The 19,413-nt window shown below is 40.2% G+C and overlaps 4 protein-coding genes across 4 annotated transcripts; 3 read left to right on the top strand and 1 right to left on the bottom strand.

Annotated features, from left to right (window-relative positions):
• Positions 1–77: 77 nt before the first annotated feature.
• On the bottom strand, positions 78–1,063 carry LOC141843679 (NDR1/HIN1-like protein 13). The gene has a single exon (XM_074731732.1). The coding sequence runs from the start codon at positions 1,009–1,011 to the stop codon at positions 334–336; it is 678 nt and encodes a 225-aa protein (XP_074587833.1). The 5' UTR covers positions 1,012–1,063; the 3' UTR covers positions 78–333.
• Positions 1,064–1,365: 302 nt separating this feature from the next.
• LOC141843277 (eukaryotic translation initiation factor 3 subunit I-like) lies at positions 1,366–5,706 on the top strand. Its single transcript, XM_074731337.1, has 9 exons — positions 1,366–1,628; positions 1,794–2,009; positions 2,471–2,598; positions 3,227–3,346; positions 3,446–3,535; positions 4,217–4,303; positions 4,408–4,487; positions 5,315–5,404; positions 5,500–5,706. The coding sequence occupies exons 1-8, from the start codon at positions 1,445–1,447 to the stop codon at positions 5,388–5,390; spliced, it is 981 nt and encodes a 326-aa protein (XP_074587438.1). The 5' UTR covers positions 1,366–1,444; the 3' UTR covers positions 5,391–5,404; positions 5,500–5,706.
• A 2,084-nt stretch (positions 5,707–7,790) lies between these two features.
• Positions 7,791–8,777, top strand: LOC141843594 (uncharacterized). The gene is made up of 2 exons (XM_074731648.1): positions 7,791–8,053; positions 8,180–8,777. The coding sequence occupies exons 1-2, from the start codon at positions 7,802–7,804 to the stop codon at positions 8,588–8,590; spliced, it is 663 nt and encodes a 220-aa protein (XP_074587749.1). The 5' UTR covers positions 7,791–7,801; the 3' UTR covers positions 8,591–8,777.
• Positions 8,778–16,472: 7,695 nt separating this feature from the next.
• LOC141843182 (linamarin synthase 2-like) lies at positions 16,473–18,120 on the top strand. The gene is made up of 2 exons (XM_074731223.1): positions 16,473–17,016; positions 17,114–18,120. Exons 1-2 carry the CDS (start codon positions 16,497–16,499, stop codon positions 18,013–18,015), a joined length of 1,422 nt encoding a protein of 473 aa, XP_074587324.1. The 5' UTR covers positions 16,473–16,496; the 3' UTR covers positions 18,016–18,120.
• The last annotated feature ends 1,293 nt before the right edge of the window (positions 18,121–19,413 follow it).

Below are 19,413 nucleotides of genomic sequence, written 5' to 3'. Positions count from 1 at the left end.
TAAAGTTAAAATTGAATTTATTACAAAAACATAAGATTTTATGTAGCTTAAAAAAACATAGATGTCAGTATTGTTCAATAATTAGAAGAAAAAAAAGGCAAAAACTTTTACATGATTTCCTGTAGAGAATATTTGTTTTGATAGCAGATTTCCTACTATCTCACAATCTTAGCACACGCATCAAACATGACACTAGTTAAAGCAGATTCAAACTCGAACAGATCACGAGAAGAAGAAGATGAGCAAAAATAGAAAGTAATCTCGAGAACAGGATTGAAATAATGAAGAAACGTAAATTCTTTTGAATATGAACTTGCAATTTTACCGCGTCAATCACAGCCAGAGCTTGGTGCCGCAATGCTGCGACAAGATGCGACCTTCTCCGGCCAGCGCACTCGTCACAACACCGCAAGTCACCTCCATCCTCATCCTCCAAAGCTTCAACTTTCCCACCTTCGGCCGAGCCCTCAACTTCGCCGTCAACTCCAGCGCCGCCGCTCCCTTCGGCGGCGAGGCGCTCGACCCGCGGAGAGCCAGCGGCATCGCCGTCGTGTTCCGGGACCCCTGGTCGAACCCCGGCGTCTCCCCGGCTGCGATCTCGGCTCCGCTGCTGACGGCGACGAGCGCCGCGCTCCCGCCGGCCTCGTAGGAGTACCCCATCGCGCGACTGGGGTTCCAGACGCTCAAGGTCAGATCGTACTCTGTTTCAGTGGTGTTTTGGACGGAGAGGCTTTGGACGGCGAAGGCGGGGCGCAAGGCGAAGTGCAAGGCGGCGGCAGTAGCAGCGAGGAGGAAGGCGGCGGCGGCGAGGATCCAGATGAGGCAGCGGAGGCAGGGGCTGCGGCGGCGGTTTTTGGTGCGGCTGCAGTAGCGTTCGACGAGGTAGGCGTTCTCCGGCGGGGGGAAGCGGTAGACCTGCTCCTTGGCGACTTGGACGACGAAGGTGCCGAGCTGGGGCGCGGGGCCGGGCGGGGCGTCGGTTGCGGGCGGTGTCCGCTCCGGCTCCGACATGGGAAGTAGCGGTGCAGTGAGGGAGGAAGAGGGGCGAGAGGAAGGAAGTGAGGCGGTGGCATTGGGAGGAGAAGGGTTGGAAAAGGGGAACACCCGCTCACGTAGTGGCGGAGACAGCTTCAGGCCAGCCGCGGCCATGGCGCGGTTTGATGTGTTGTCATCGAGCCAAGAGTTGACCTTCCAAAAGGTCAAACGCACGCGGATACGCTTGTCTGTCACTGTGTTCGAGCTGCATTAATGGCAAGGTCGAATCCCTTTTGCACGGCCCGTTTAAGGCCCATATAATTCAAACTGTATGGTCCGAAACGGCTGGGTTTGGCTTACGTAACCGGCTCAATTCTGGGTCGGGTAACAGAGAAGTAGGGTTTGGGGGATCGAATAAGCGAAGAAGAAGAAGAAGAAGAAGCAGAAGAAGCAGAAGAAGCAGAAGAAGATGAGGCCGATTTTGATGAAAGGCCACGAGAGGCCGCTGACGTTTCTGAGATACAACCGGGAGGGAGATCTGCTCTTCTCCTGCGCCAAGGACCACACACCCAACGTTTGGTTTGCCGACAACGGAGAGAGGCTCGGTACTTACCGTGGGCACAATGGCGCCGTCTGGTGTTGCGATGTCTCCCGTGAGTTCCTCTTTCGCAGCTTTTTTTGTTGACAAGGTTTGGTTGATTGTCTTTGTTCGGGAAGGATGTTAGGGGTTTGTCGTGGCGGGACGCCAATTTTAACAGATTTTTCTTCTTTTCTTACCTTGGACGTGGAGCTGATAGTTGTTAATCCGATGATTCTAGGGGATTCTATGCGTTTAATCACGGCGAGCGCTGACCAGACCGTGAAGCTATGGAATGTGCAGGATGGAGTTCAGCTTTATTCTTTTAATTTTGACTCTCCAGCTAAATCTGTGGATTTCTCGGTTGGCGACAAACTTGTTGTAGTCACGACTGATCCATTCATGGGCTTGCCATCCACCATTCAAGTGAAGCGAATTGCCAGGGATCCAAATGAACGTATGAACTGTCTGAAAATATACTTTGTTTACACTTTGAACATGCTAGCTTTTATCTTAACAACATATCTAAGTTCTTCAACATTTGTTGCCTTGGCCTTGAGGTCGGCTCCACGAGAATGTAGAAGATAATTGTTGAACTATTAGTATATGATGTTCTAAAGATGAAAAGGGAAGATTATCATCACCCAGCATTACTTTGTAAATTCACCATAAGAATTTTCTGTCATGCATGACTGAAATTTGCTCATGCTGTTATAGTTAGCACTATAGATTGCTTATCGTCAGATTAGTCAATATAGTTAATCTAGCAGTTCTAGTCCAATGACTTGTTTACCTACGAAGTCAGGATTTGACTTGAACCATGATCAGCCATATCACCTATGTATAACCTTGCTGTTCTCACCGTTTTCTTCACTGTTATAGGACAGCCAGTTAATTTCATGATATTTGTTTATGCAGAAACTACTGAATCAGTCCTCACCATTAAGGGGCCTGTGGGACGTATAAATAGGGCTGTGTGGGGACCGCTAAACAAGACTATAATTAGTGCTGGTGAAGATACAGTGATCCGTGTATGGGATACTGAGGTGGGTTTGTTTATATTTTTCATTATATTTTTTCATAGTTTCCATATGTTAGATACACAATTTCACTATAACTAACGTGCTATCCTCTGGTATCATACACATTCATGTATTATATATATAACAAAATTATTCATTTTCTTGGAATTATTTACCAAAGACTTGATGGATGTTTCTATCTTCTAATCTGTAAATTTGCTGTTTAGTGATGCGACGTTAGCTAAGTATGGTTTTTTTTTCATCTGACCATATTAGTCCCCCTACAATTATTGTACCGCTTCCTAATATATCATTCTTTCACATGATCTACTTTTCATGTTTTGCCATGTTTTGTGGTGGCTCTTATCTTTCAAGGAAATTTCATGCCGTTTGGCAACATATAATTATAAGGCACTGTTATCATTTCTAATTTAATTATCATTTTATTCTTGATGAGCCAAGGAAATCAAATCGGTTTCAAGGAATAGCAGTACAAAATCTAAGATGTATAAAATTTCAGACTTATTTGATTTTATTTTTTAATTAGTCAAGACGTTGCCCAACTCTTCATCACAGCACAATGCCAATTTCATTCTTGTTGTCATTGGGCAACATGTATATTCATTGTGGTATTTTTGTGTGAACTCTTCAGACTGGCAAACTGCTGAAGGAGGTAGACAAAGAAATTGGTCATCAGAAAACGATTACCTCCCTATCAAAATCTGCAGATGGCTCTCATTTCCTAACAGGTTCATCAGATAAGTCTGCCAAGGTGACAACGACATTTATCTTGAGTTTTTTTTTTATCTTACACTTCACTTTTTTGTTTACTTTCTTAATAAATTTCATTTTTCCAATTCCTTTGGTTTAGCTGTGGGATGCAAGAACTTTGACTCTTCTCAAGACTTATGTGACTGAACGCCCAGTGAATGCTTGTGCAATATCTCCACTTCTTGATCATGTAAGCAACTATTTGCTACAAAATGTTTTTTGCTAGTTTGCCTTCTCATTTGATTGATTCTGCTTTGTCAATTTCCATTAGATGAAAGCAACTAAGCATGCAAGAAATGTGGAATAAAAGTATCTACTTTACATAAACAAAGATATTTTCCTTTGTTTTGGTGGATTTGCTTTTTTTTTTTAAAGGCTTTCCCCCTCTTTGCCTTAACATTTTCTTTTCACCTACGAAGCAATACCTTATGACAGAGCTACATTAAATGAGCTGTTGTAGCTTCAATGTGCATCTTGAAACCTGCAATATAGCTATATTGTAATTTGAACCTTGAATTCAAAACTTTGTAATCACTTAACAGCTACCTTCTCTCATTATGTTTGAGATTGACACGCTGTTTTTTGTATGCTAATGTTGGACAGTGGAAACTTGGCTACATTATCTGACTTCATGTTTTGATCCAGTTTCCTGAATTGAAAATGTGACATTGTTATTTAAATGGGAATTTCATGTGTTGGAAATTATTTAAAGTTTGAAAGTAAACAACAGTGTACTTAGTAAATATTGTATGCCTACCCTTGTAAATCTGATATTTATATAACTTTTTCTCACAGTTAGTTGTTGGCACTCGTTATAGTGTTGCAGATCTTGAATTCCTGATGTTTAGCTTATTCTATTGGTTTTATTTAGGTGGTTATTGGAGGAGGCCAAGAAGCAGTACATGTCACTACCACTGATCGCCGTGCAGGAAAATTTGAGGCCAAATTCTTTCACAAGGTGAACTTTTTTATTAGTCTTCCGAATGCTATGTTCTTTATTATAAATTATATTATGTTTTTAATTTAACTAAATCTTTATTAATCAATTCTTTTAACTAATAGAATCTTCAAGAAGAAATTGGTGGCGTGAAAGGACACTTTGGACCAATAAATGCTCTGGCTTTCAACCCTGATGGGAGAAGGTTTGTTTCACTGCTTATGTTTTGTAAACATGCTAAATTTCAACTATGCTAACTGTTTAATAAAAAACACTACTATCTAATCCAAATCTAATTCTTCCCCCTGCATGTTCGTATAGTAGATTTAGGTTATTTAAGTTGATGTATCGTGTTTTATTAATTTGTTTATTCTATCTGCAATTATCCTTGTCTGGAGTGTTAGATGTGTGTTTGTCATATCCACATATTTGCACTTAATATATTTTCTTCTTGGCTTCCAGTTGTTAATTTTATTTGCCTTTTATCTTGAAGATTATTAGCCTGTTGAGCCTTTTCATTTTTGTTTCTTAGAGCTTGTGAAGTGATTCTTATGTGTGGGAGTGCAATCAGACCTTTCATTTACCTCCCTCATTCCATCCCTTCCTTTCTTAAGACATTGTAGATGATGGCAATCCTCCTTTTTATCTTATTTGTTGAAATAACTGTTGCTGATCCTTTGGTTTTGCTAACGTTATCAATTTCAGCATAATTGTCATGTCCAACTTCTGAACCAAGACATATACTCCTTCCGAGACCTTGTAATGTTGGACAGCTGGTTCCTTCATGAAATGAAACAACTACCCTAGCACAATGGATTTTGAATAACATATTTTGCTGAGACTTGAGAATACCTGAGATATTTTTGATCGTATCTACCATATGAAAACATTACCCTAAACCCATTTTATTCTCTTTTTTTCCATGTGTGCCATCAAATGACGGTTCCTGGTCTGATTGTTTTCCAAAATTCCAGACGCTGGTTTGGATTATTAGTTGCTCATGTCAATCTTGTTTGATTCTATTCTGTCTAGTTTCTCGAGCGGAGGTGAAGATGGTTACGTGAGACTGCATCACTTTGACCCAGATTACTTCAGTATCAGAATGTGAATCTGTAATACGAGGTTCCATTATACCCCTCTCTAATTACATCGTAAATGGCTAAATACATCCTCGTGGTTGCTATGATATCTGATCGATGCTCATTTGTGTTACTCAGGTTGCTTTAGTGTGGCTTCCTGGCGTATGAGGAGGAAGTGGGAAGAGTCTCAGTAGGCTGCGCTCCGAGTGATTCCGACTATCATTTATTTTGCTCTTGTTAGATTATGTCTTTATTAGAAATTAATGTTGTTAGCATTTTGAAATTTCACATCCTATCAATTGATTTGAAAATGAATTCATTGATCTTGTAACTTTTTTTTTTTAATCTTGTTTTGTGGACTTAAATTTTTGTTTCAAAGCCAAAATATATACGTTTCGATCAAGTAAATGATACAGAGTTGGCAATCCAATTTTTTGTAGTTGATATTTTCTAAGGTCACTTTATTTCCCGCACTCTGGTCTAATTTGAGCAGGTGGTTTAATTCAACTTGTTTAATTTTGATTCAATTTATTTAAAAACTGAAACTTATCATATTTCAATTAATATGAAAAGTATGGATTTAGTAAATCGATTCGATTTATGAACTAACGTGAATCAACGATTAAAGAAAGTACTTCTAAACATTTTTTTTCTATTCATAGAACATGATAAACAAAAAAGGCATAGATGGTAGCCATTGTATTGGTTCCAGTTTCCTTCCACATTAGAGTGTAATGTCGTACTACTTTCTTAACGTAATTGACCACTGTTCTTGGTGAAAAGCAAGTACTTCTAAACATGTGATCTTGAATAACAAGGTACAGATTGCTTAATATCTAAATTTCAGAGGAATCAAGGGGCACTGACTCCTTCATTTAAGGTTTTGAATGAAAACCAAAATATCAATCAAAAAAGGAAGTTGAACATGGTACAAAATCCGAACAAGTATCTTTCTTTTTGTCACCTTTTTTTTGGTCCCTTTCAAACTGATTCAAGAATCTCCCTTTTCAGCTGTATTGTCTTGTTTTCCCAAGTAAACATTAAAAAAAGTAAGTGGCCTTTGCAAAATGCATGCAAATTGTGTTGTAAAACTTATAAATTTGTCTCATCTTTAGCTTTGAAACACTTTAATAGATATCTATCTCTAACAATGAAATCGAAGGTAGATATGGTGTATTCATCAACATCGAGTTCTCGTGAATTTAGATGCCAACTTACTTAATCAACTTCTTACTGCTAATTCGTTCGAGATTTAATTCCCACCAAATTAGTTAGGACGACAATGAATATCACCTTAAATGCACGAGCGACTTGAACCTGCTCATCAAACCAGTGTTCTTCGACACACGTCTCGCATGATATGGCTTACTGAAAATCTCTCTACTCAGGTCACAGTCTCCAGCTAGCGTCGACAGTGGATGAGATTGAGCTCCTCTCACAAATTCATTTTTCTTGCATTAATTCTGCGATGTGGCTTATTGTTGTATGTTAATTAAATCGTTTAATTGCACGCCCAAAGAGCAGAAGAGGTAGGAGATGGCATTTAACAGGAACTGGTGGCAGATTGATGGCCCTGTGGTTATGAGAGCCAAGAACCAGCATTCAAGACAATTGAAAGAGGGGAGTAAATGGTGGCAGGTGCGACTCCAATTTATGAACGAGGGCCTGGGCCTTTTCCCTCTCTTTAAGGATCAAACTCCTCGATATGCTCCGATTCTGCTGAATACCATAAAAATTTCTCCCCCTTCCAAAATAAACTCTATACCACTTCCATCGGCTTCTCTGTCTGAAACATAAGATTCCATGTATATATCTACATGAATTTGATCAAATAGTCCAAATGCTTACTCTCGAACAGTTTGGATATGAAACATCCCATCGGAACTGTGAGCTCGATCAAGATGACATCATCGGAACTGTGAGCTGCTTAACGAACAGGAAGAGCGAGATCATATCGATTAAAATTGTGGTTTAAAAGTGAGTGTGGATGTGCTTTAAATTTGGTGAACCCAATGAGGAAGACGGAGTTAATAAAGCAGAGTGCATTTACTACGTTGCTTCTTCCTCTTCAGCTATTACCTCCGCTCCGCTCATTTATAACCTCTTCAATCCACACCAACCATCAACGCATGAAGATGTTATTTATTTCTTAAAAGTTGATTATTGTGTTCGCAATTATCATCTTGCAAACAAACAACCAAACTTGATATTCAAATTGGATTTGAGTATTAATCCAAATGAATTTAGAAAGAAGTTGTTTTAAATATATATGTGTTCTTCTTACAGTATGGTGCATTAGATCCGTGCTTGCAGTTATGTTCCCTTACAATTAATGACCAATCCAATCCAATCCATTCCATTCCCTATATAAGCCAATCTTAAGTCCCCACAGATCACATAAGAAAAAGAGAGAGTTTGGTGTTTGAGAATTGACTCGATCATGGTGTCCTTGCAAGCAGCCCTTCCTCTTGAGGAGAAGAAAAGGCCGCGTCCTAAAGTCGAGAATTTCTTATCGAAGAAGAGGAAGAAGAGGAATGATGATGAAGAAGAAGAAGAAGAGGAGGAAGAAGAGAATGGAGAATTGCCCGCCAAGGATATAAAAGCGAACAGAAGGGAAGAGAAGAAAGATGAGATCGAGCTTAATCTTGACGCTCCGTTGCCGATGGATTGGCAACGGTGTCTCGATATCGAGGTGGTGATAATTTTGCTATTTCTTAAAAAGTTTTGATCTTTTTTATGTTTATTTTAAATTCAAATATTCACAGAGAAGAACAGTTAGATGTGTTATTAATTATGGATCGTCGAGTTAATTTTGCAGTCCGGCCAAATCCACTTCTACAACACGAAGACTCACCGGAGGACGTCGACGGACCCCCGGCTGAGCTTAGATCCACCGCTGGGCTCGCCTTTGAGTCTCGACCTCGAGCTCAACCTCGCCAGCCCCGAGCCGCCGCCGATTAGAGCATCGACGCGGCAACAGGAGAAGGCCAAGACGGACCACGCGCGCCCCAAATCTCCGCGCGACTTCAAAGGCGGTCCCTTGTCGCGGGTCTCACCGGTCTCCGATGCCGAGGAGATGGTGGCGGCGGCCTGCGCTCGCTGTCACATGCTGGTGATGATGAGCAAGGCGGCCTTGTCTTGCCCTAATTGCAAGTTCGTGAACCGGCCTGAGCGCGTCTTTTCAACGGAGATCAAGCCGACGGTAAAGTTTTTGTGCTGCAAGGATTAGTGAATGTTCAATTTGACGATGGAAAGCTTGATCTTCCTTACACAATTAATATATGAATCTGACGCTTACATTGAGTACTTCACGTTAATGTAAATATTACTAGATGGAGTAGACCTGTTTGACAGATTTGGCACCACCTTGATATTCATAGATGCATGGTTGGATAATCAATCTGCATCTTTGTGCTTGCAACTCTGAGCTTATTCAAATAACACATATAGTTTAAGGGTCTGTGTCTATTGGTGACTACTTATCAAACAAATTGCTTGCTTCTTGATCAGTTAAATGACACCTTCTTGCCACAATGGTCTTCCTCACACTTGAATGAGATAATTAATATATAGAAGAGAATGCAGTCTTCTTTCTGGTGCACATATCCCAAACAAAGATGACTCCTTTGGCAGATTTAGTTTCTCCTTGTGTATAGCTAGCTGTGGAGGCCTGACTGTTGGCTAAATCTATAAATCTCTTTGCCTGTAGCATTAAGTTTACTTGAAGATAGAAGAACTGCTTGAAAAGGCTTGGTATTTGCTAGTCAGTCATTATTAATTTATTCTTTTGACAAATTGAGAGCTGTTTTAACTCAATTAATCATGGAAAGCCGTGGCTCTGGTTTTGACACAGTGATCTTCCTAGCATTCAATATCCCTCAGTTGGTTGAAATTGAAAAGATGGCACGTGAAAACAAATGTAGTCGAGAATAAGGGCTTCTTGAAGGTGCAAGCACTTTGGATGCAGTAGCCCTGTCTGATAGATTTAATCTCTCAGTTTTAGTAGAAGGTCGAGGATGCATGGTTCTGTGCTAAATTTGTGTACGAAAGGCTGTGCTTGGAACTTTATATATAGAAATAAGAACAGGGTTTGGCATATGTGGAATAGTTTTGGTTCCTAGTAGAACAGAACCTTTGTGAGGTTCCGAGTTTGGGAACCAGAACCTACACTGTAGGTATGGAACCAAAAACTTGCTTAGGAAACTCGTGGCCGGAATGGTTCTGGGTAACCTTGTTGGAACTTGGAGCCTATTTTATTTTGTTTTAAAAATTTGGATTCTATCCTGTATATAAACAGTAGCAAAGTTTAATAACCCTGGTTGCTTATTTCTAATTGCCAAGGTTATTAGATTGTTGTATTTTATAGGTTAAGTTGTAGAAATTTAGTAAAAGATACTTTTGTGTTTTAGTATTTTCGTTATTGTCAAAAGAGCATTCTATTTTGAAAAAATATTGAAAGGGTACCCCCATCATATTTTTAATCCCAAAGATACCCTTGTTTCGGCATTGTATAGCAGCTACCACCATAGCTATAGCTAAAGCAACCAATTTAGGTCGAATTGCTCCATGTTGTAGGTTGTAGCAACTATAGCTATAATTGGTACAAGTTATAATAATTATGGTCATAACTACTAAAACAGTGTTGAAGCAATTTTGATCAAATTGGAGCAATTTTGATCAAATTGGAGCAATTTTGATCAAGTTTAAGCAATTTTAACTTAAGTTGGAAAACAAATATTTTGATATACTAGTACTTTTGTGTAGTAATTTTGACCAAGTCAGAGCAAAATATGACGATAAGTAGTTTCAGGATGAAAAATACAATGGAACACCCTTTTGATGATAACGAAAATAAGGTGTCTTTTTTATTTTTGCCCTATACTCTACCATGTATGGTTGTACTTACATGTACACCAAGCTAAAGCAGATTTAGGAAGTGTGATTTCAGTTATTTATTGCTGACTTTATATGTCAGTAAATTGTTGTCTGCTTGTACGGTCTAGATGCATGGCTGTAGGCTCTCTGTCTCTCTGTGTTTGTAACTTTGCAATTTATCGAAGATAAGTTGTGTCAAAATACTAATGCTAATTTGTTTTGTGACAAAATATCACATATATATTTTTGTTGTCATTATACAAGATGGCTAAAGGAAGTGATTGAAAACAACTCAAAAGAAAATGAGTTCTTATCAATGTAAACATTATGGATAAGCATGTAGAGCATTTCAAACTATAGTTTCGCATTACCCTTATTATCAGATGCCTATATATATCCATGGTTGTAGGCAAAAATTTTCTCTACTTGGGATTCTCTAAGTTTTCTGAAACTGGACAGTTAAATATTGGTAGTTTAATGTCCAAATCATGCAGGCATAACGCTTTACTAGTATTTTTCTTTTCTAGCAACTTCCATTGGTTAGCAGATGAAAAAACATTATAAGAAAATTTGCATTAATGATGCAACCGCTGAAGTTAGAATGTATTTAAGAACATGACTAAGGGTTAGATGAATCCATTAAATCCTTTATTTTCATCCATCTATATATATATATATATATATATATTGTATCAACATTATTCCAACTAAAGTAGATGTTTTATATTCTATAGTTTTTTAGTTTAACCTTTACCACTGACGAAAATTTGCTGCAATAACAACCTTGATACTGAAGAGTTTAGATGCCAGTGCATATCTTAATAAGTAGCATTTTGTACTTGTCTATCATTATTGCACGGCAGCTTAATAGTTGGATGTAGCTCAACTGATGGGATCACAAATGTGACTAGGCTTACAAACTGATCTGACATGGAATGCATGTGAAATTATTGATTAGGTCTTCTTTTTTGTGTTCTGCGACCTGTTTCTGGATACCTGAAATCACATTTCCCAGAAAACTAAAAAAGTCCCTTTGATGCCAAATACATTGTGTTAATCTCAATTGCAGTTTCTGGGCAGATATTTGATTAGATGATTCTTCGGTATTGGAAATGGATTGATCTTAAATTATCCATTTAATTAATTTGAGGATGCATATCGTTTTCTAACATTTGTGTGGGATCCTATCCCTTTGAGCCATATGCACTCTACCTTGATGTAACATGCAACCACTTTGATGCAGTTTAAAATGGTAACATCCTATTACATTGGCTCTATGACACAGCAAGGTAGACGTGATAATTTCATTTGGACAGTAAAACAGAGGTAGCAATTGAATTGGGCATGGCATGCCTTAGGCTGTGCTCAGCAGCACTGCCCAAGCACTTATGGGCTAATCCCAGCATGCAAAAAGAAAAACTTGGGTGTCTTGAACTGATCAACTCAAGTTAGTTTATACAACTTAGCTACTTGAGGAATTGGAGATCCACCTAGTTGGATCGTTTCCAAAGGTAGATGGACAAAAACAACTCTTGATTCATCATGGTAGACTACTTCCTCGAATGGGTCCAGGATGAACCCATCGACAAGTAGATCACCGAGCAAATCAGGTACTTAATATAGAGCCCAATTGTCACTTGGTTTGGTCTGCCTAGGATCATCATCACTTCCAACAAGACCAAGTTTCACAATTAGGTGTTCAGAGACTTCTGGGTGGTCAGAGGAAGCCTTGGACTCCAAAGAGACGCCTTCAGAGTTTTGAGCTTCCCTTGAGGACAAACTTGATCCGGAGGATGAGTGGTGAATTTGGTAAGTGCCTCCTAATTTTTAATAGTTAATTTGAAGATTTTATCATTCATTTTCTGCAATAATTTCTCAATTTAATTTTGGATAGTTGTTACCAAATTTGTGTTTAAAATGTGAGGATCTCTTGTGACTGAATGTTATCTTAAGCAGTTAATATCCTAATATGAGTACCTCTTGCTGCCAAATGTCCTTCCAAAGTTAATATTTTAGTGCTGTTTTCTTAATGCTTCTTTCCTTGTCCTCCTGATACTTCTTTATTTATTTTTCTTCTATATCTCTTTTGTTTATTTGCAACCTTCTGGCGTTTGGTTTCTTTCCTCGTCAACAATTCACTTGGATTAAATTAAACTATGTGATTAGTGGATCTGAATCACAGAGATACAAGAACAGATCACGGTAATACTGTAAAAAAGGAACCAATTATGATGGGGAATACTAAAGAGGTGTTTGGTTTTAAGTTGTATTTTTTCAACGGAAAGTTAGGGTTGAAAATATGTAAATGTATAGTTGGGGTTGAGAAAAAGTTGAGAAAATGTAAATGTAAATGGAGTGTTTGGTGAATATGAGGTTGAGTTGTATTTTGGATGTCCATTTACTTATTTACCCTTACTAAAAAAATTAAAAAATCCTTATATATTTTTCACAAGGGTAGATGTGTAATTTGAACTTTCAGGTTGGCAAAAAGGACCTCCATAGGTCCTTTTTGTCAACCCCCAATTTTCGATTACCCCAACCCCATATGTACATTCACCATCTAAACCCAAACACCCATCATCTGTCCATTGCACCAATTTTGAGAACTCAACGAAACATTTACATTTGGGCAACCTTAAACCAAACACCCCCTAACTCAGACTGACAACCTTACGTCTTCTAAATTGCACTTATTTCATGAGAGATGAATATCCACCTCTATAATGGCTGTAAGTGTATAGTTGTAACCTTTCTTTCTTGACCTTTTATCGATCGTTTCTTTGAGAGATTCAAACTTAGTAAGCTTGTGTTTTTGTCATGCATGTGTTTATTGATAAAAAGATGTGTTTAATATCTAAACTTGTAAGAGACCAAGTGATACGTGTTTTACATGATAGTATAGAATTTCCTTTCATACTAAAATTATTGGGATTGCAATCATAGTTACACATTAGAAATATATGAAAAGGATCATGAATTATGAAAAAATATCTTCATTGGAATAAGACTTTTTTGGTAGAGTTTAAAAATAAATTCATGAAGATTTAGGTCCAAAGTAGACAATATCATACAGTTCTGGTCCAATATCGTAGATGATCAAGCCACCAATCAACGAATGGTTGACGTCCACGTTCCTCAGAGATAGTCATCGGAAGTGGTGTAGAGACCTAAAAATACTCCAACAAAGAATTAGAACAGCATCGGGAATGAATTTCGACAAGGCACTTCGACATTCAAATTAGGGTTTTGCGAGAGGAAGAAGATTAAGGGCTTAGGGAAATTATAATTTTGTGTGTGCATACATGTGTCTCTGGATAGAGAAAGTCTTTTATAAAGTTTTTAATATGTCCAATTTCCAAAACATAAGCATTCATTTTAGGTTTATTCCGAAATACATACTATCGTTTATAGTATATTCCGATATACATGCTCTTGTTGTCTATGTCTTCTGGGATACTTTCCTTGTTTTTTGAAAGAAATAGTTGTAGGATCGATGTGACACGCTAGAGGGGGTGAATAGTGTGTCGTCGCTTTTCGAATTCGTTCGTTTTTCTATCAAAATACTAAGCAGCGGATATTAAAAATAAATGCAAGGACACGCGGATTTACTTGGTTCCTAACCTCCCAGGGTTAGTACATCCAAGGCGTATGTACGGGAGGCGCTCGTCCACTAGTGGTCTCCTTTCCGAACGATGTTCGGAGGCGAAGAAACTCGTCTTACAGTTCGTAAATAAAATAAACAATACAATTCAGAAAGTAAAGACAAGTAAATTGAAAAGTAAACACTTTTTGCCGATCCGGAAGTCCTGAGCACCGCACACTCTTCCTAGATCTTCCCTGGTTGCAAACGTCTAGCCCCGTTCGCGTTCAGGAGCACCACTAATTGAATATGAGAACTTTTTGGCTTGAATGCTCTTGTTTCTGCACATTCACCTCCTTTTATACTACTCCTGAGTCGACTCCAGACTGATTTGAGTTGACTCCAGCCGACGTGGCAGATAGAACTTCTTCCCGCTTGTTTATCCACTTTCTAGTCGACTGGAGTTTACAAGTTCAGTCGACTGACCCTTCAGTCGACTGATTTTTCCAGTTCCAGTCGACTGGATCCTCTGGACTGGTTGGTTTGACTTTACTTTGTTTGCTTCACTTATGTTTTCTCCATCTTGCTTCCATCTCCTGGTTCCTGCAAGACAAACATGCAAATATATAAATAATCCTAAGCCTTACCTTATGGGTCTAACTTCAGATTTCTATCGAAATCCTAGGTTAGTCTGACGCCTCCTATTTCACTCCGGGAATGTGCCCTTACCCACTCCACTCAGGAAAATTTATGCCAACTAAGTTCTCCAGACTTGTTGACTTTTGCTCGGCTCTGTCCTCAGCCCCTAGGATTTGTGCTGCGGTTCGGTTCTCTCTAACCAACTCAGACTTCTGCTGCGACTCGGTCACCCAGACCAGCCCAGACTTCTGTTGCGACTTGGTCCTCCAGACCAGCCCAGACTTCACTTAGTGCTTCGACTTGGTCTAAGATCAAGGAAGTTAGAGTCGATGTTGATGGATGCCTTAGTTCAAGGCCAAGGGAAATAAACTCGATCCGTGACTATATCTGAGCCAGGAGAAATATGTCGATGGATGCCTTGATCCGAGATCAAGGAAGTTAATGTTCCATCCGAAACTATGTCCAAGTCGGGAGAAATATGCTGATGGACACCTTGATCCAAGATCAAGGGAGTTAGAGTCTATGCTGATGGACACTTTGGTCTAAGACCAAGGGAAATAAACTCTATCCGCGACTATGTCCGAGTCGGGAAAGATATACTGATGGACGTCTTGATTCGAGATTAAGGGAGTTAGTGTTCGATCCGTGATTATGTCCGAGTCGAGAAAGAATATCTCAATCCGTGACTATATCTGAGTTGGGAAAGAAATAGCTCGATCCCTTGACTCCGCGGATACTTGAGAGTCGAGGAGAGAATGACAAACTTCGATCTCACGACTCTTGAATATTAATGGAGCTGGAGAGAAAATTAGATCAATCCCTCAACTTTCAAATGTCTATGGAGTCGGAGAGAGAAAATAATAAGCTTTCCAAACAAGTGGTGCTCTAGAGTAGCATACATAAAGCGTGCGTCCAACTGCAATAGAAAAGAGCTAATCTAGATTAAAATATGATAATCCTTCTTTATAGGAAGAATAATAGATAGATACAAAGATACATTTATTGAAATGATATAAAATTTAAAAATAAATTCACAAAGATTTAGATTCAAAATGAATAATATTATAACATGGGAGATATAAAAAATATATTAATCAACAAAAATATACCGCTGACTAAATTCTATTTATATTTTATCATGCTAATTGTGTAATGGATTTATTTATTTATTGAAGACAAGGATCATGGCGGCTTTTGTCGCACTTCTCGAGTGGAGATTTTATTGTCTGAAGAGTCGCAGATCATGTTGGCCTGGCCCCGTTCCCTAGGGCTAAAAGCTAGGAATTAAAAAATAAACGGGCAAAAAATAACAGAAAGCATAACCCTTTTTTTTAAACTTGTTAAAGCATGAAAAGGTTAAAGGGAAAAGACTTGAGAGGAGTTTAATCCTTTCAAAACAGTCAAAAAAAAAAAAAAAAGTCTAGTTAAGTGGGTTTGTTAGAATAAGACTTAATAAAGCTCTTTAGTTCCTCAGACCAAAATATGGCCATTGACTCAACGATGGTTTAAATTAATTTACATTTGATATTTTTTTATTAGCATCTCTAAAGGAACCTATACATTTTTTCTATTTGAAATTCACTTTTATATAATCTATTAATGTTAGTCACTGTTCAATGCCACAGAATGTATTTTATGCTTTCTGTTTGCTAGCCAATGCTATTAGGATTGAAGCGTCAAGTGCAGCAACAAAATTCATCTAGGCAAATATAGGTCGAATATTTCTTAGTATCTAAATGAATCAGAGTTCTCTTTCTGAGCAATGTAACATGAAAAAGTCCAACATAAAATTAACATAACACATTCAACTGCATATCTATAGATCCCGTAGTATACACAATTCAGTGTGTCATGTTAATTTTATATTAAATTTTTTTACGTTACATATCATTTTTTTTAATATGGTCTAATTTTTTGTTTTAATTATAAAGCAGTGCGATTAGGTCAAGAACGTGCCGTCCACGTATTCTTCACATGTGATATATTGACTGCCGAACCACACTAGACCAGAGCGGCAATAGCGAGAGGAATCTAAAAATCCATGGCTTCATTGACTGCGGCCGAACCCCAACCCCACGCCGTGCTGGTCCCTATTCCGGCGCAGGGCCACATCACCCCGTTCCTGCGCCTGGCCACCCTCCTCCTCGCTCGCGGCTTCCACGTCACTTTCGTCCTCACCGAGTACAGCGCCCGCCGCCTGGCCCGGTCGCGGGGCCACGACTGGCCCGCTGCCGCCGGCCCGTCCTTCTGCGTCGAGACCATCCCCGACGGCCTCCCTCCGCCGCCTCCGGACAAGCAGGACGTGTCGCGGAGCGTACCGGAGACGGCTTTGTCCGTGCGCTCCACGTGCCTCGCCCCCTTCAGGGACCTCATGGCCCGCCTCGGCCGCGCGCCTGATGTGCCGCCGGTGACAAGCATCGTCTCCGACGGAGGGATGGGGTTCACCGTCGACGAGGACTTCGGCGTGCCTGTGTTCTTCTTCTTCACGACCAGCGCCTGTGGAGGCTGGAGCTACCTTCACTATCCGGACCTTGTCGGCAGAGGCTACACGCCTCTCAAAGGTACAAAAATCAATCGAATTAAAGAAATAGACTGGAAAAAAAAAGAAAACAAAGACAATTAAGAGAATTTATTTTGCAATTATTTACGAGCTAGCAGACGAAAGCTTCTTGACCAACGGGTATCTGGACACGCCCGTTGACTGGATCCCCGGCCTGGAGAACCTCCGCCTGCGAGATTTCCCCACCTTCGTCCGCACCACTGACCCTGACGACGTCATGCTCAATCTTCTTGTCCGCCGCGCCACCGTCGACGCGCCTCGATGCGCAGGCTTGATCTTCAACACATTCGCCGCTCTTGAGGGTCCAGCGCTCGCTGCGATCCGTTCCAAGTACCCCGACCTCTACGCCATCGGCCCGCTCCCCTCCTCCTCCATCTCCTCCTCCCTCTGGAAGGAGGACGCGGATTGCCTCCGGTGGCTGGACGCCCAGCCCGACGCCTCCGTCCTCCTCGTAAACTTCGGCAGCATCACGGTGGTCACGGCGTCGCAGCTGAAAGAGTTCGCGTGGGGCCTTGCGCGAAGCGGGCACCGGTTCCTGTGGGCTGTGCGGCCGGATCTGTTGCGGGATGGCGATGCTGCGGCGATAGTGAAGGAGATGGCGGCGAAAGCGGGGGATCGGGGCGCGGTGGTGGGGTGGTGCGACCAGCAGAGGGTTTTGGCTCACCCGGCGACGGCGGCGTTCCTATCGCATTGCGGGTGGAACTCGACGCTAGAGAGCGTGGTCGAAGGCAGGCCCATCGTATGCTGGCCCTTTTTCGCCGAGCAACAGACCAACTGCCGGTATTTATGCGCCACCTGGCGTATAGGCGTGGAGATCTCCGGTGACGTGAAGCAGGAGGAGGTGGAGCGCTGCGTGCGAACCGTAATGGAGGATGAGGAATTGAAGCGCAGGGCAGCCGAGTGGAAGGAGAAGGCGAGGGATGCTGTCGGCCCTGGTGGCTCCTCCACCGCCGATCTCGATAGGCTGGTCGTCAGCTTGATGCAGGCGAGGAAGCGGTGATCGTCGTGAATTTAATTCAGTCACTGAGGAATTGCACCGCTGGATGTCGTATTTACATTGTTCCCCGTTATTATTAGATGCGTCGTTTTATTTAAGATTTGCAATTTAAATGTGTGGATCTCTTGTGACTGAATGTTATCTTTTAAGCAGCTAGATCTTGTAATTGATCATGACACAGCCTCTTCGTCAAGTCTTGTCTTGATTAGCGGCTAGAATCTATTTTTCCTTGACTTAGATAAGTCAGATCTTTAATGGATGGTTCAAATCACTTCCTATCTTGGATGAACCATCTAGATTGTTTTAAGTTGGATCTCTTCATTTAATCTTAGTTTTGAACTTGATTTGGATCGATCTAATTCGAGTCCATCGCCCCTGATCACTTATGAAAATCACCTTCAAATATTTAAAAATTATACCATAAATATGAACAAATACACATTAAAATCTAAATGAATACATCTTATAGATCAACTCATGCATACAAATTAAAGCCAAAAAAAGGATAAAAACACTAAGTAGAAGGGTTAAAATCTCATATCAAAATGATAGTTATCAATGGACATCTTGATCAGAGATTAAGGGAGTTAGTGTCCGATTCATGATTTTATCAGAGTCAGGAGGAATATGTCGATGGACGCCTTGATCCGAGACCAAGGGAGTTAGTGTTTGGTCTGCAATTATGTCCGAGTCAAGAGAGAATATCGATGGATGCCTTAATCTAAGATCAAGGGAGTTAGAGTCGATGTTGATGTACACCTTGGTCCATGACCAAGAGAAATAGACTTGATTCACAACTATATTCGAATTAAGAGAGATATGTCGATGGGTATCTTGATCCGAGAGCAAGGGAGTTAGTACTCGATCCGCGACTATATCTAATTCAGAAGAAATATGCTGATGGGCATCTTGATCCAAGATCAAGGGAGTTAGAGTTGATATTGATGAACATCTTAGTTCGAGATCAAGGGAAATAAATGTGATCCATGATTATGTTCTAGTCAGTCATGTTCTAGTCGGGAGAGATATGCTGATGGACGTCCTGATTCGAGATCAAGGGAGTTAGTACTCGATCTATGATTATGTCCGAGTCAAAAAAAATAGAGAGAATAACTTGATTCACGACTATGTTGAGTTAGGAGAGAAATAGTTCGATCCCTCGATTCCTAAGTACCTGTGGAGTCAAGGAGATAATGACAAACTCAATTTGATAACTCTTATGTACTAGTAGAGTTGGAGAAAAAATAGATCAATCCCTCAACTCCTAAATGCTCATGGAGTCAAGGAGAGAAAATGATAAACTCTTTAATCAAGTGATGCTTAGGTAATACATGTATGTGTCCTATCTCATCATAGTGGAAAAGAGTGATTTAGATTAAAATATAATGATCTCTCATCTAA

The sequence above is a fragment of the Curcuma longa genome, chromosome 12 (genome assembly GCF_044706935.1).
Source record: "Curcuma longa cultivar G26 ecotype Majalengka, Jawa Barat chromosome 12, ITB_CL_G26_1.1, whole genome shotgun sequence".
Lineage (NCBI taxonomy): Eukaryota > Viridiplantae > Streptophyta > Magnoliopsida > Zingiberales > Zingiberaceae > Curcuma > Curcuma longa.
This window is presented reverse-complemented; position numbering and strand designations above follow the sequence as displayed.